Source organism: Temnothorax americanus, unplaced genomic scaffold (assembly GCF_048541705.1).
Source record: "Temnothorax americanus isolate GAGA-0224 unplaced genomic scaffold, ASM4854170v1 Scaffold10, whole genome shotgun sequence".
Taxonomy (NCBI): domain Eukaryota; kingdom Metazoa; phylum Arthropoda; class Insecta; order Hymenoptera; family Formicidae; genus Temnothorax; species Temnothorax americanus.
Genome location: NW_027509231.1, coordinates 2,161,144 through 2,175,436, shown reverse-complemented (window position 1 = coordinate 2,175,436; position 14,293 = coordinate 2,161,144). Strand labels below are relative to the sequence as shown.

At 33.3% G+C, this 14,293-nt stretch overlaps 3 protein-coding genes across 13 annotated transcripts in view; 2 read left to right on the top strand and 1 right to left on the bottom strand.

The window, feature by feature from the left end:
- Window positions 1–14,293, top strand: part of LOC143899680 (2-oxoglutarate dehydrogenase complex component E1) — a 93,721-nt gene that overhangs the window by 48,567 nt on the left and 30,861 nt on the right. The window lies entirely within an intron of this gene.
- Window positions 855–3,351, top strand: LOC143899946 (cilia- and flagella-associated protein 300). The gene is made up of 6 exons (XM_077410780.1): window positions 855–1,555; window positions 1,655–1,736; window positions 2,039–2,108; window positions 2,188–2,360; window positions 2,544–2,716; window positions 2,802–3,351. The coding sequence occupies exons 1-6, from the start codon at window positions 1,389–1,391 to the stop codon at window positions 3,001–3,003; spliced, it is 867 nt and encodes a 288-aa protein (XP_077266906.1). The 5' UTR covers window positions 855–1,388; the 3' UTR covers window positions 3,004–3,351.
- Window positions 3,161–12,954, bottom strand: LOC143899760 (uncharacterized). 9 transcript variants are annotated; one of them, XM_077410318.1, is made up of 12 exons: window positions 12,794–12,952; window positions 9,433–9,672; window positions 8,955–9,105; window positions 8,822–8,869; window positions 8,449–8,633; window positions 8,189–8,309; window positions 7,596–8,118; window positions 7,158–7,363; window positions 6,827–7,064; window positions 5,048–5,264; window positions 4,803–4,975; window positions 3,161–4,728 (listed from the first exon to the last, which is right to left on the bottom strand). In XM_077410318.1, the coding sequence occupies exons 3-12, from the start codon at window positions 9,086–9,088 to the stop codon at window positions 4,630–4,632; spliced, it is 1,944 nt and encodes a 647-aa protein (XP_077266444.1). In that variant the 5' UTR covers window positions 9,089–9,105; window positions 9,433–9,672; window positions 12,794–12,952; the 3' UTR covers window positions 3,161–4,629. The 9 variants fall into 9 exon arrangements, with proteins under 9 accessions (XP_077266444.1, XP_077266459.1, XP_077266453.1 ...); XM_077410333.1 differs by lacking the exon at window positions 12,794–12,952 and adding an exon at window positions 12,710–12,725; XM_077410327.1 differs by lacking the exon at window positions 12,794–12,952 and adding an exon at window positions 11,707–11,977.

The following is a 14,293-nucleotide window of genomic DNA, read 5'->3' as shown; positions in this document are numbered from 1 at the left end:
AGTTTCTATACAACAAAAATCATGTCTTTTATGGTTCATTATTATAAGATCAATAATGAAACGAAACGTTGAATTAAACGAAGAAGTGAAATATAAAATTGAAAGGAGAAACGAAAGAAAATGGTACAAGATTGACCTTATCCTTCTCCTTTCCGTGTCATCATTTAGCGAATAATAAAAAGGTATAACTTTACTTATGACCGCCATGTCGCACTAAACAGTAATATCTCTTTTCTGATGTAAGAACAGAATAACTAATTTATACAAGTCGATGGGCTTATATTATGTCTCGTTGTTTATGAGAGCGACAATGCACAATCAGTGCAGTGCAGACGGTAAAAAAACTAGATTCCAACAATTACGCGAAAAACCTGTTAGTTTATGTGGAGGAAGTCAACAATAGCAGACTTGTTCTGTAATTGATCTTCGACAAAAGCAATTCTTTAAAAACGATCAAATTCCAAGCGACACGACGGATGCACATGAAAAATCAAATTACAAGATGAAATAATGTTAAATATAGTTTCAATAAAATTTCATTTTTTGTGAAAAACCTTTTGTGAAGATGTACAATTTCTTTTGTGTACATTTCTTTGCACAATGAAAGATAATAACAAGTAATACAATTTACATTAATAGTAGAAGTTGAATAGTAGAAGTTAAACATATAGTAAAAACTTCAATAGTTTTAGTCAAATTTCAAATCATGCGAGGCCGACAGATATTGATCAACAACAAAGTTTCTTGAGAACTTTTTTTTGGTCTTTTGGTTTTCTAAACATCATTCTATTATGCAAATTATGCTTATACAAAAGATATGTTTATCGACATCTATTGTCTTCTCGCGTGACAAAACGTAAACGTCAGCGCTTTTACGGAACGTTCGTATATGCCCGTATGAAATTAAATATTTCGTTAATTATCAGAAAATTCGCTTACACTCTCATAGCCATAACGTAAAGTTACAGTAATGCTTTCCAAAAAGGCCGATTGGCTTTTCGGGGCACTCGGTTTAACAACGTATTGCGAGAATATCGGTATGAATCCACACACAGAGTACAATAAAATTTTACAATTTTTTTTTCAACAAAATCTTGTAACAAAATTGTATTACATATTTTTGATACATTTTTGTATTATTACCTTTTTTATATGATCATTCCTTGGCTGCTTGTATCATTAATATAACTATCTTGTATAATATATTATAAAAAAGTAAAATTGTAAAATATTATAGTATTGTAAAATATATTATATCTGATACGTGAACACCGGCATGCGAGCATTGCGAGCCATGTACAGAAGGCGTCATTAATGCCTTCCTAGCTGTGTTCTTGGGATTTCTATAGTGCACGTTACATGTACTATGTTTCAGGTGGAAGGCATTAATGACGCCTACTATACATACATGTACACGTGTTGTCTCCATGGTAATCGCAGGTGCGTTGAAGTGTGTAAAAATGGAGATTGATCCGAAATTCACGTTCGTGCCGCTGAATGAGAAAATCTACGTCGGGATTAACGATAAAAATACGCAGGAGTATCTGTGTAAATGGTGACATTGATATTTTAGTTAACACCATTTTTACAATGCGCACAGTTATTTCTCTAATTAACTCAATAGGTGATACATTAAAAATCGTCATGTTTTTAGGGGCTTAAAAGGGAACTTTGTCATTCAGAATTTTTTGTTCAACGAGCCGTTTCAGCAGTATCATAAATATCAGCTAGCTGATGTAAGTTCGCTCTCATATCAATAACGAGAACGATGGTTCTTCGGAATTATGCAAGAGATGTTACAGATGATCTTGAATATTTTAAGAAAATTTGCATGAATCTTTCTTTAATCACATAGAATCTCATTGTGGCGAGGAACAAAAGAATATAAAAATTATAGTAATCTTTTTGCCTTGGAAGAGATTTACATTTATTGATTTTTTTATTAAAGAAAGAAAAATGTAAAGAAACGCTATATAACCGTTCAATAAATTTTTATATAATTCATATATTCTTCACTGAGAGAGTCATAAATTTGTAGGCGTTTTTTAAAGATGACACCGTCGCAAAAGCACTGCTGTCCAAACAAGGCTGTGCCTGGGTAAAACAAGGTATTGTAACATCTGTAATTTTTAGGAAATTTATTATGCAAATAAACCGGTTCGAATTAAAAATATATATATTTGTTAGGTATACGAGCGTCAAATGTGCAAGTAAAACAAGTACCGTGTTCAGTCTTAAGTATGTCATTCTTTAACAAACTGAAGGATCCGGATAATGGGATTGTGCATAATTCCGGAATGATATGTAAAAGATATGACTTACAAGTAGAAGATTTCTTAGTGTCTGATAATCTGCGTGGTGTAAGATATTTGTGAGATAAACTGTGATTTCTTTTTCTCTTGCAATATTGAATTGTTTAATAATTCACGATGCCAAAATCCGTTTTTTTAATTATCTTAAGCGGTATGGTAAATTGTGAAAAGTGTTCGTTGCGTGTGTTGGATGTTTCTCATATGTTATTTCTAACTTTCCACAATTTTTAGATGCTTTTGGATGAGGAGTCAGAAGAATACAGTCTGTATTCGGATGATGAAAGACATGAATTTGCGTTCCGAATCTTTCAAATGCTCGTTCTCGGCGGCACATTATGTCAATTTGAGGATGTATTACAGCCGTACCTGGATGTTACTAAAAGTATCTATAAGGATCTCATAAGGTTACTAATATTTGTCAAAATTAAGTTATTCTAACAGAAGTTGAAAATATGGAAATGCTGAGGTTTTATACTGTATTCTGTCTAGAGTGCAGAAACAGAATATTTCGAATGATTTGTTCGTGAGCACGTTGGTGTTAGAAATAGTTGCTAAGAATGGCAAAGGCCAAGATTACTTCCCATCTGATTCCAGCAACAGGCAAAATATTGCATTCCTATTGATAGATGCTAATTCTCGCGAAATTACGACTTTCATACATCAATATGGTGGGTACTATCCTGCAGATTGAATCTGATTTCACTACAATACGTACTTGTTCTCTTATAGATATCATCCTAATTAATAATCGCTTTTCTCATATATATTTTCTTAGGTATAGTCAGACTATATCCTAGTTTAAATCTTATAAAAAGATTTGTGATAATGTCAATAATATAGTCTTTGCATTTCATACAAGATAATTTTTTATTCGATTGCAAAACGAGCTTAATTATATTTATCTCTGCATATCTTTTTTATAATTTAATTAAATACAATTTCCTTATTATATATAGAAAGAATTATTTAATTAGAATATTATTGTTTTACGTATGTATATAATTTTTACACACATATGAAATAAACAAGTCGTTTCATTCATCACATGAAAATTATAAAAACCGTCATTATATAGGATTCAATTTTATTTTTAATATTGAACCAAGTTAGTGTTCCATCAAAATTAAAGCACTTACATGCAAGTCTTTCTTCGCGCATATAATATTATCGCATACTCATTAATTGTTATTTACTCTTCAGTCCTTTTAAATAGATAATTTCTTACAAAATATGTCGACATTCACATAAATTATACATACGTATGATCGTATTACACACAGTCCAGAAATATATAAATATATAAGTGTGTAACATTTGTGAGATTCATACAGAAAGATTACGGCAATCTTTTATTTAGAGACAATCTTGAATGTAGGTATACAGTGAAGTCACGAAAGCATTCGCTCTATAAAATATCTATTTTTAAAGCTTCTTGCTCTCGTGAGAAAGGGTATTTTGTTTGAATGACGAGTTTTAGCCCGTTGTTCTTGTGACTTAGATATGACTAGCATATATTAGCTTGTGTTTTTTTATCATATAGATGCATTATAATTTTAAAAAAATTCCGAAACGCTAATCGCCATGTCTTGCTTGTATTATAAGCATTTTTCTTTACAATCTATACTATCGTTATTATCCGCTCAATATTCATTGTCAAAAAATTAATAATTTAAAAATATAATTTCCCTAATAAAAACATGTTCGAAAAATTTGAAATTATTACAATCTTAATTATAATTACACTATGTTGGCACACATATTATTTCTAAACAAAAAATTTAAAAATGCAAACGTTAATGCATTTTTCAGAAATTTTAAATAATTCGAAGATTATATAATTAATCGCCGAAGATTATTATTTATATGCACTTTTATTCATAATCAATTATGTATATATTCTATACGTATACATTATTATTATGTATTATAATCTCGAGCGATATTATGCAAAAGCAAAAATTTATCGAAATCTTTCGAATATGCAAAACATGTAAAATAAAATATCTTGCATCATATATTGGAACGTAGCTACCTGTCTAATCGTAATATGATAAATATGAGAAATCTTTTAGAAGTGATATGTACCATATGATATTTCTCTAAGCTGCATTTTTATCGGTAAATCAATCAAGACAAATATAACACTAGTCTAATGTGTGCTACTTCGTATAGCAAAAAACGAAAATGATATTAATCACAGCACTTTTGTTTAAAATTAAATAATGTCCTTACAATCAAGATTTATTTTGATTGATGGTTCGATCCACACACTGTTCTTGTATGAACAATGTTGAAAATTATGCTAGGTAAGCGTCACCTATTCCTTGCAATAACAATATTTGCGTAAATGAAACAGCGAGTTTTCCACGCATCTCGCCTGAGACCCATACATATTAATTCTGCTAACATCGGAGATCTGTAAAACGAGATTGATTTTCATAAAATACTTGTATCTCTCTCATTGTTAACAAATCGCTTCCCTGAACTTACCTTAGTATGAAAATTATTCTTCAAAAGATCCTGAATAATGCTAACTTCGAACAACGCGTCACCTGGTACTGTTCTTACTTTCAATTGATAAATCTCAGTCATTACTTTAGTTTTGGCACTGAAATCACCTATAAAACCGTCTTGATCTCCGGATTTTCGGAAGTTAAGTAAACCTATGATATCACAGATATTAGTTTTGTCTATAAATATAATGTGATAAACGATACATTTTGCATACAGTGTACCTTTGGTGGGTATGAGCTTAGAAGCCCATAAGATTTCGTCCAAATGTAGTATCGTGCATATATCGTGATGATCCTCGGTGTAGCCATTAAGGAATTGAACAAAGTAGTTGGCAGCGGCCACAACGTTCGTGTCGTCAATTGAAACTTCTTTCCACCCGAGACAAGCACACCAATGAGGCTCTATGAAGGCATCTGCGCATGTTCTATCTAGAGGCACCTAAAGTATCACATTAATTTTACTCTGGTTTTCTTTTCTCATACATTTAATCGTGAGAAAAGTTACAAATTTGTAAATTTTGTCGTTATAGTTATGCAGTATTTACAGTTGATTCAACAATTCGTTATGTAGTTTCTAAAAGTAGTTGAAGATCGCGCTGTGTGTGTTAATCATAAAGTAGGAACAGAATTATCTCTGTAAAAAAAGAAGCGATACGATCAGTAAACGAGCCGCAAGTCGCAATCTCGAAGTACGAAGTAGTGGGGATATTTTACTGACAGAGCGACGTTTCGTTCACCAGTGTTAGTCAGAGCTCGTGTTGTGTTAAAAGTGATATATTTCGCGGTTAATCTGTTTCCCAAGATTTACCCAAAGTTCTCGAAAAAAAATTTTTTTAAGATAAAAATTAATCTGTACTCGTGATGTGGATGACTTTGGACATGTGTTTATATGTTCACTTATCGCTCTATTGTGTTTTTTATTAATTAACTTAATATCCGCTTCCGTATTTTCAAGAAAGATTAAGTGATTTTTGTTAACTTATCTGTTTCTGAAACTCTTGAAAAGATTTATTAATCCATTATTTCATATCGCAGATAACTTTTTTAGTTTTTAAGAAAACTCGACTACTCGATAAGGCGTTTGTTTCGATGAGTAATAGTCAAGATAAAGTGCCTTGTGCTTACGTCAGTTCTAAAACCGTATCGAATGATATTATCGTGTTTATAATAACTACGTTTTCATAAAAGAATGTTTAATTACTACGGTATCGTAATGAGATGGAAATTGTGTATCTTCTCTTGTTGATAATCTCATTCAATAATTGTAATTTTCTCTTCGCGCAGACTTTTGTTCATATAATTTTAGATTTATAATTAAAAAGACATTTAATTATGATCTTGATATTTACTCATGTATAACGTTTTATCTCGTATTTATGAAGTATTCTTGGAATCATATCGTCCCGAATTACTGCTATTAGATAGTGTGCGTGCATGAGTCGACCAATGTTTCGCATAATTACTATATATGAAATTATAGCTGCTGCTACTACATAAAAGAGTGGCGTTTTTTTTTTGCATTAGTCTTTTGCATTATAAGAATTGTCAGTTGTCAAAATATCAAATGGTAAAAAAACTTGGATCTGATTAAGTACAAGTTTCCCTTTTGTTTTTTAAGTATACGACATTATATTTTACATTTTTTTTAAATGTAGATGTTAACATTTTATCTCAAATTGACAAAAGTTAAATACGTTGTTATGAATGATAACAAGATTCAATCTTAATTCCGGTATTTATAAAAGACATTATAAAATGCATTAAAATTATATTTATAAAGTACACACAACTGTAATTAATATACATTATATGATTAACAAATACTGATATAATTTCGTTGAGTTTAATCAGATATAAAATACATATAATAATGATCTTTATTCTTATTGCAAATAAGGGTATAACGTTACATTTGACGAGTTATTTTTCATGTTTGTACTCTATTAATAGAACGAAATTAAACTGGTATATTAATTTTTGGCATTAACTTATCTGATTTACCTTATCAAACAAACTGATGGCTCTTTGACGACGATCCCCATCTTTTGGTGTATCAAAGTCAAGAATGTTCTCCAACGTCTTGTGTATGTCAAATGGTGATGTTAAGTATTGTGTATTGTACACAAAGTTTGCGTATGCTTGTGGGTGGGCCTGCTTGAACCAAGGTGGAAAAATGAAGGAGAAAAACGGTAATCTTTCCTCTTGCTTGCCTTGCAAAGTGTTACGAATGTCTGCGAATCTATAAAACGGAAATAATGCTTGGTTGCGCATGTATGAAGTGTAAAAGATATATAGAGCATTAACACTATTTATATATAAGAGGCATTCAAACCTGTGTCCATGATCGCTCATCAAAATTAAAATGGTATTGTTCAAATGTCCGAGATCATAAAGATCTTTCACCCACGAATATAAATCATCGTCCACTGCCCCGATATCGTTGTAAGAGTCGTGAGAAAGTTCTCCATGAAATCCAAATGCGAATTTTGGCTGCTTTTTATACGTGTTGAATATCGTTTTTATGTAATTCATCATCACCTACATAAATACATATGCCTCAATAATTACAGAACCAAATAAAAGTTTAACAAGGATATCAATCAAAAAGCGTTTGCTCTAATAATATATAGCTTTAACGAGTTTAAATTGTATTGTGATTTAAAACAAATTACAAAATTTTGAAGCATATTTTTAGCTTTTTTTTCTCGACGTTGCTTTCTTTTTTTTATCTTATCAGTAAATTTATATAAATTTATATTGCATTTAATACCATATGACGTGGAGTGCCAGCTATGCAGAATTTATTATATGTTTTAAAGTATGGAGAAGCGGCTAGATAATAGGTGCGCATATAGTGGTGAGTCGGTTGCTTATCAAATCCTTTCAGGCGATAAGTAAACGTTCCGATGTGCGGTACATCTTCCATAAAACTTGTTATGTATCCGTGTTCTTCATATTTATTCCATATCATAGGATATACGTTAACGTAATTCGCATTGTGAATTCGTTTCCGCGTTTCCGGTAATTCAAGTTCGATCTTGCCGGTTAGGATCGGAATAAGTGCCTGCGGTGTGCCATCCCCTACAATGTTGTATCCCTCTAGCACCAGAGCATTCAGTTGTTTTATGAAACGATAAGTCTTGGGGAGTTTGCGAACAAACGTGTTTCGTGACAGCGAATCGAAGCCGAACATAAGCACGTTCAATTTCAGGCCTGTGTCCGGCACGTTCTCCCAATTGTGCTTCTGTTTGATATACGGATCATATTTCACGCCAGCGAGTATATTGTGCCACCTGAACATATTCACTATCAGCAAAATAATAGTGGGTACGTTTTTGAAAGTAAATAAGCAAATTAACTAACACATCTCCACTTTTCGACTTGCATCTGACGTCTGCAAAATCGCTTTCCCTCAAAATGTAAAAATCATCAGCCTCTATACCGTCCAACAATTTTGTATCGTAGTCATCTGTTCTAATAATTTCTGAAAAAAGATAACAGTATGGATTACTAAATAGAATAATATTAAATGATTGTGCGATAATTTTGCGCTCATTATTGGAAATCATTACGATATTTTTATTCGCGTAACAAGTATGTAGGGAATATTATTTTTAACTTACCACTGAAGATGCATCTTATTTGTCCGTGTTTCGTCTTCGCTTTGTCAGTAATAACAAGTCTTGAACCTTCCACTATGACCCAATCTTCTGGCCCACAAGATAAGGGTGGCACATCGTGTATGAACTTCATTATTTCCGGACTAGAGATATTCAACTGAGGTAACTTGCACGCAACAATACCATCTCTGTACAATTAATAATAAGTAATGAATAATAAATACACAATCACACACACACACAGAATTATAAATAGCAAGTGTAAAGCTGACATGCATGATGTGCTTTGCTTTTTTTCTTGTCAAATACAAAATATTAACTGGAATGTTATGTGCGATTCAGTTCACTTGTTAAAGGGACAATATCATATACGTACCTCACATAAGACTGTTCTGATTCTTTGATCAATTGTGATATGTACATTCTGAAAGTATTTAAGAATTAGAAAATGTATAAAAATGTACATCAACATTTGACACTGAAGCAAGAATACCAAAAATATCACTCACAATTTGTTTAAATTTGACATATCAGATTCATTAAATCCTAATTCTATTCGTATTACTTGAATGACGCAAAATAAAAGTGCTGCGGACAGTCCTGCTATTACGCAGCGTCGAAAATGGCACGCTGTCACCCTCATGTTTGTTCAGTTTATTTCTGTCAAGTATAAAACATCATCAGCTTTAGATTAATTGAGACTAAATAAACATAATTTTGTGCAATGTAATTCTTTACCATGCATAAATTTTATTTTTTCTCGTCTATTAAAAAACACGAGCATTGCTTTTATTGTTCTCGGGAATATCACATAAGAATTAAAAAATTAAAATAAAACGTTTATATGTCAGAATAAATTGATAAAGCACCAGTTCACTGTTTGATCATTTGCTTCAGAAGTAATATAACGAGATTAAGGATTAATGTAATCTCAATCTAAACAAGTTAATGAAGTTATTTAGGCATGTCAAAGACATATCTTCTTACATATTTAGGCATATGATTGTTAGTATAAGAATAACGTTGATCCCGACTCAAACTGACACGCGAGACTGACTGCATCAGAGAGCACTGTTGTGTTGTTGGCTGCTGTACGAGACAGACACGGGCTTTCACTTATCATAATATATGATGTGATAATGGTATGATGTATTGCCGAATATCACAGATGTGAATATTTTTCTTCTGACACTACAATTTCAATACCGCCACTTATCTTGTTGAACCCTGAAATAGTCGGATAATATTATCCCGGATGTTGTTTTAAATTGCATCGATATTGCAGCTTGTAACATAACAATATATTTTCAATTTTTTAAATGAAATATAACATATATTTTATATATACCAATGTTCACTATTATTTTGCATATAGGTATCTTAATGCAAAATGTTTTATCTATCCCAGCCTTAATTCAATTCCAACAAGAAGGAATTGAATTAATATATATATGTATATTGAATTAAATATATAATTGATATGTTTCTTTACGATGTAACGTCCAAGAGAAACTTAGTACTCGCGTCAAATTTATACCAAATAATAAGGAAACGGGCAGTTCGTCTAGCATCACAAGTCACTTGTAAGAACTGCATGTGTACTGCATGAATATTTGAACACCCAAACATTGACTTGTCAAGAAGATAATGACGAGACCTGGTCTCTCATGTCGCATGTCACAAATTACAATATGCAGATTAAACTTCAATATCGTATACGTTTGCCGTCTTATCAATCTTATCATTTAATTTCCGCACGTATGCACTGCAGCAATCGTTTGCGGATGCATCTCGCACGTGTGTCGCAAGATAAGATAACCTTTAGCTCTACCTCCGCATAACTGACGGCCAGGTGTGATTCTGATGAATGCACTGACGAGGAATTCCGGCGTTAATCAGTAACGTTTAATTTACGACGGATGAGCGGCAGCTCGGCGGGTGAACGCATGGCATACGGTAAATGGCTGAATGGCAACGAGATGAAAGTACGAAACAGAGTTCCCATCGATGCAACGACCTCACTCACGCAGTGCACGCACACGCGTCGCACACACGTTGCCTCTCTCTCTCTCTCCCTCCCTCTCCCTCTGTCGTTTGCACAATTGCGAGAATCTCTAGAGGGTCCAGCGGAGCGCGTCGCGACGCATCGGCATTCCAAACAGACGCGGACGTCTCACCATTCTCTCGCTCTACTCCGGCGAAAATCGGAGCATTCGGAGCTCCGTTGCCTCCGTTCCGTTTGCGAGATGAGCCACCGTGAGAGAGACGCCCGTTGGCCCGCTCGGCTCTCCACTGACTCCACTGTCCACAAATTCCGCAATCTCCGCATGCATACATGTATGCACGGCGCGCGCACGTGCCTATGCGTGCGTGTGTGCAGGTGTGAGGGTACAGCGGAATGCATTAATGCTGTTCGGGACGGTCGTGTCCCATGCAGGGATACTTGAGATGGTGATCTTTCTCGAGGAAAAGGAATTTTTCAATCGTTTTTTTCAATTTATCAAATTTTTATCCCACACAATTTCTATTTTCTAAATAATTTTATTTAAAAAAAATATTATTTCTATTAAATAAATAAAGATAATCTTTTTTATTGGCAGACATTAATTTTATATTTTAAGATAGATATTACAGATATTAAGATATTAATTTTTTATTTAATAGAAAGTTTGATGGATGTATTAAATAAAGTTAGAAAATCGCATTGTTTGGGTATTATATTTTTGCATTTAATATATATATATATATATATATATATATATATATATATCTATATATGCAAAAGGTTTTCTATCAAATTTTGTGTGTATTAAATAAGGTTCGAAAATCTTTGGGGAAGGTTTGGAAAATTTCTTTGCTATAGTAAAATTATTTTTAAATATATAACTTGACTGGCAAAGGAATTGTCAAGCTAGAAATAAGAACAGCAGTGTTCGTTCAATTAACGTACGTTCTTTGCACGCGATGGTTGAGCCGACGCACGATTGATGATTTAACGCGAACGGGAAGTTAAGACGTATGCTTTTCACGAGCGTTACGGGCGTTATCAAACTTGACCATTTGACCGTCGAACGTAAACCAGATGCTGGACACCACTAACCCGTCCGATCGTACGAGAGATCCTCTCACGCGTTTCGACAGATGCACAGCCGCGCACCGCGAGCGACAAACACGTCGAAAGTCCGGGCACGATCGATGGATGACCGCGACGTCATACGACTGAAGTTCAATCTTACATCTATAAAGAGTACAAGGGCATACATATTTCCTCCGTCGAGTTGCCGTGTATAGAAATTTTTTGCGTTTGTCCCCCGCTTCACGAGACGGTCCCGTTGATTGACCACTAAAATTCACGTCCAAAGAATTTCGCGAATAAGGTATATTTGTGTCTTTCAGATTTCACGTGAATTTTGATATAACTATAACGCAATTACAATTACGATATTTTGTTATGACGAAACTTTTACTGTTTCTTGAAGAGGTCTGCTGTGATTCACTTGTCAATTCACTTATGACAATTTAAACGAGTAACGACACTTCTGCCCCGTGCAGCGGATTTCGCGCATAAAGGGCGCATTATCCCATAGATTTATATAAGTAGACTGACAAACATTGTCATTGTAGAGCTTCCGGCAAGATCTGTGGGCCTATAACTCTCAACGACAGTTTTGTTATCGTTATATTTGCGTTGCGCAGATATTATGTATGGTAAAAAAGCTACGCAACGACAATATAGGTAACGATAACGAAACTGTTGTTAAGAGTTATTACAGAATAGGCTCACTGAAGGACAAAAGATATGCTTGCGGAAATTGTGTCGATTAGAAAAAGAAAACGTCTCCGCAAGCATATCTGCTGTCTTTCATATCTTTGGAGAGCCGGAAGCTCTCCAAAATGGGAATGCTTAGTCTATTACATATACGTCTATGTGCATCCTATTTCACGAATGATGCGCATAATGCATCATTTATCTTTGTGGTTAACCGAATGTTAAATAAGGATAAACGAAACGACGGAATAATGCACCTATAGACTTGTGAAACTATTATAGCACGTATAGGTAACATTTTAGGTAGATTTTTTATTGGTTTAAATCAAAATCGAAATTTTTTGAGTTGTGATATATACATTATATATATGTATAATGATATATATATATTATATGTGATATATGTATATATTATATGTATAATAAGATAATAAAATAGATATATATACGCGTATACGTGTTTATCTATAATAAAAATCTCGAAAAAAAACCAACTTTTTTAAAGCTTAATTTAAATCTTTCGGCGAATGACCTGTTCGCAATCACGGATTTTGGAAGGTGTCTGATCTAATGATCTACCGTTTAATATTTCAAGCCCGAGATGGTCTCTTAGATATGCGACGGACGATCGAAGCAAATCGGACAATCGTTTTATACGCACTCGCGATCACATTCACGTGTTGCGTGTCGGTACGCTGATGTAGCACTGTCAGCACCAGTTCCGTATGCATTATTTCTAATATCGCTCGATCGATTGAACGTAAAAAGCAAGTGCTACGCCTGTGCCGGTAAAATATTTATTTTGTGAAACTATCAAGACTACTTGAACTGAATTTTCCGCGTAACCAATCAGAGACGTTTCGCATTTTTACTGTTTTTCTGTTACGCATATCTACGCTTGTGATTGGTTACAGATTACACGATACGCGTTACGCGGAAAACATCAGTATATGGGGCCGCACCCTCAGACGTCGAGTGTTATGCACTTTACGTATAAATTTTTTTCGTATTATTATCAAATCGATTACGCAATATTTTGAGTACACATATATTTTTGTACGATGATATAGTTTGTGACTCGCTAAGCTTTACCATGTACGCGTCCTTTTTTCCGTTCTACCCTTTTAAAAGCACAATATCGAGTACACACGTTTGCACGCTTCGCGCTTTTTAGCGAAAGAGGAGGCACAATATAGGCCTGCATTATACACGTATAGAAAGTAGGAAGAGGAAATGTTCGTAGATATGATAAAATTTGTGAAAGAGATCATATTATAACATATCTGCATATTGAGGAAGAGATAGCACATGGAGACATAGCAGATTTGAGCAATGTTTAAGCTTTTAACATGTCTGATGCATAAGAATGGATATCTATTAAGTGAGTCATGGATATCTATGTGAAATGAGAATAAATATCTGTACACGGAGAGAATTTATTGTTATATTTTACTTTTAAATTCACTACAAACTTGGGATAACTTGGCAACCAAGGAATTTTTGAAATATACAAAAGATATTTTACATATTTCAAACAGATTTTATATTTTAATGCAATAGATATTAATACTTTTTATTATGGTGGATATTAATCAGAATAGCTCGCATAAAATTCTTAGTGGTACATGTTGTCCCGCACAACTACCATGATTTCAGGGTAAATTTTAAGAGAAAATTCTTTCCGTGTATGTGAAGTCTTTATCGTAGATATCTGTCGGTCTCTTAATACGTAATAATAATAAATGTTATATACATATGGAGGGTCAAAAGCCATAGTAGTGTAAGTCAAATTTTTTAAAATATTGACTTGTGTGCATAAATGCAATTTATATATTGTATACATTGCATTTATGCACACGAGTCAATATTTAAAAAATTTGACTTACACCACTATGCTTTTTACCTTTTCTTATATTAGGCTAAAGGGCTAAAAACAAAATTTTAGCAGAAACGGAGCAAGATTGCCTACGGAAAGCTCCAATATATCTTTTTTACACATTTAGTAAGAAGTTATTTAATATAAAGATTGATGGAGAAATCTTTTTACACTAATCTAATATGAATAATTTCACTACATAT

Excerpts from the sequence above, each read along its gene's own strand:
- LOC143899946 (XM_077410780.1), top strand. The coding sequence starts at position 1,389 with ATGACGCCTACTATACATACATGTACACGTGTTGTCTCCATGGTAATC. Across the intron at positions 1,556-1,654 it reads CAGGAGTATCTGTGTAAATG|GGGCTTAAAAGGGAACTTTG; the intron begins GTGACATTGATA and ends TCATGTTTTTAG. Across the intron at positions 2,361-2,543 it reads TGTCTGATAATCTGCGTGGT|ATGCTTTTGGATGAGGAGTC; the intron begins GTAAGATATTTG and ends CACAATTTTTAG.
- LOC143899760 (XM_077410360.1), bottom strand. The coding sequence starts at position 9,088 with ATGAGGGTGACAGCGTGCCATTTTCGACGCTGCGTAATAGCAGGACTG. Across the intron at positions 8,634-8,821 it reads TCAGAACAGTCTTATGTGAG|AGATGGTATTGTTGCGTGCA; the intron begins GTACGTATATGA and ends TTAATTGTACAG. Across the intron at positions 4,729-4,802 it reads AGAATAATTTTCATACTAAG|ATCTCCGATGTTAGCAGAAT; the intron begins GTAAGTTCAGGG and ends CTCGTTTTACAG.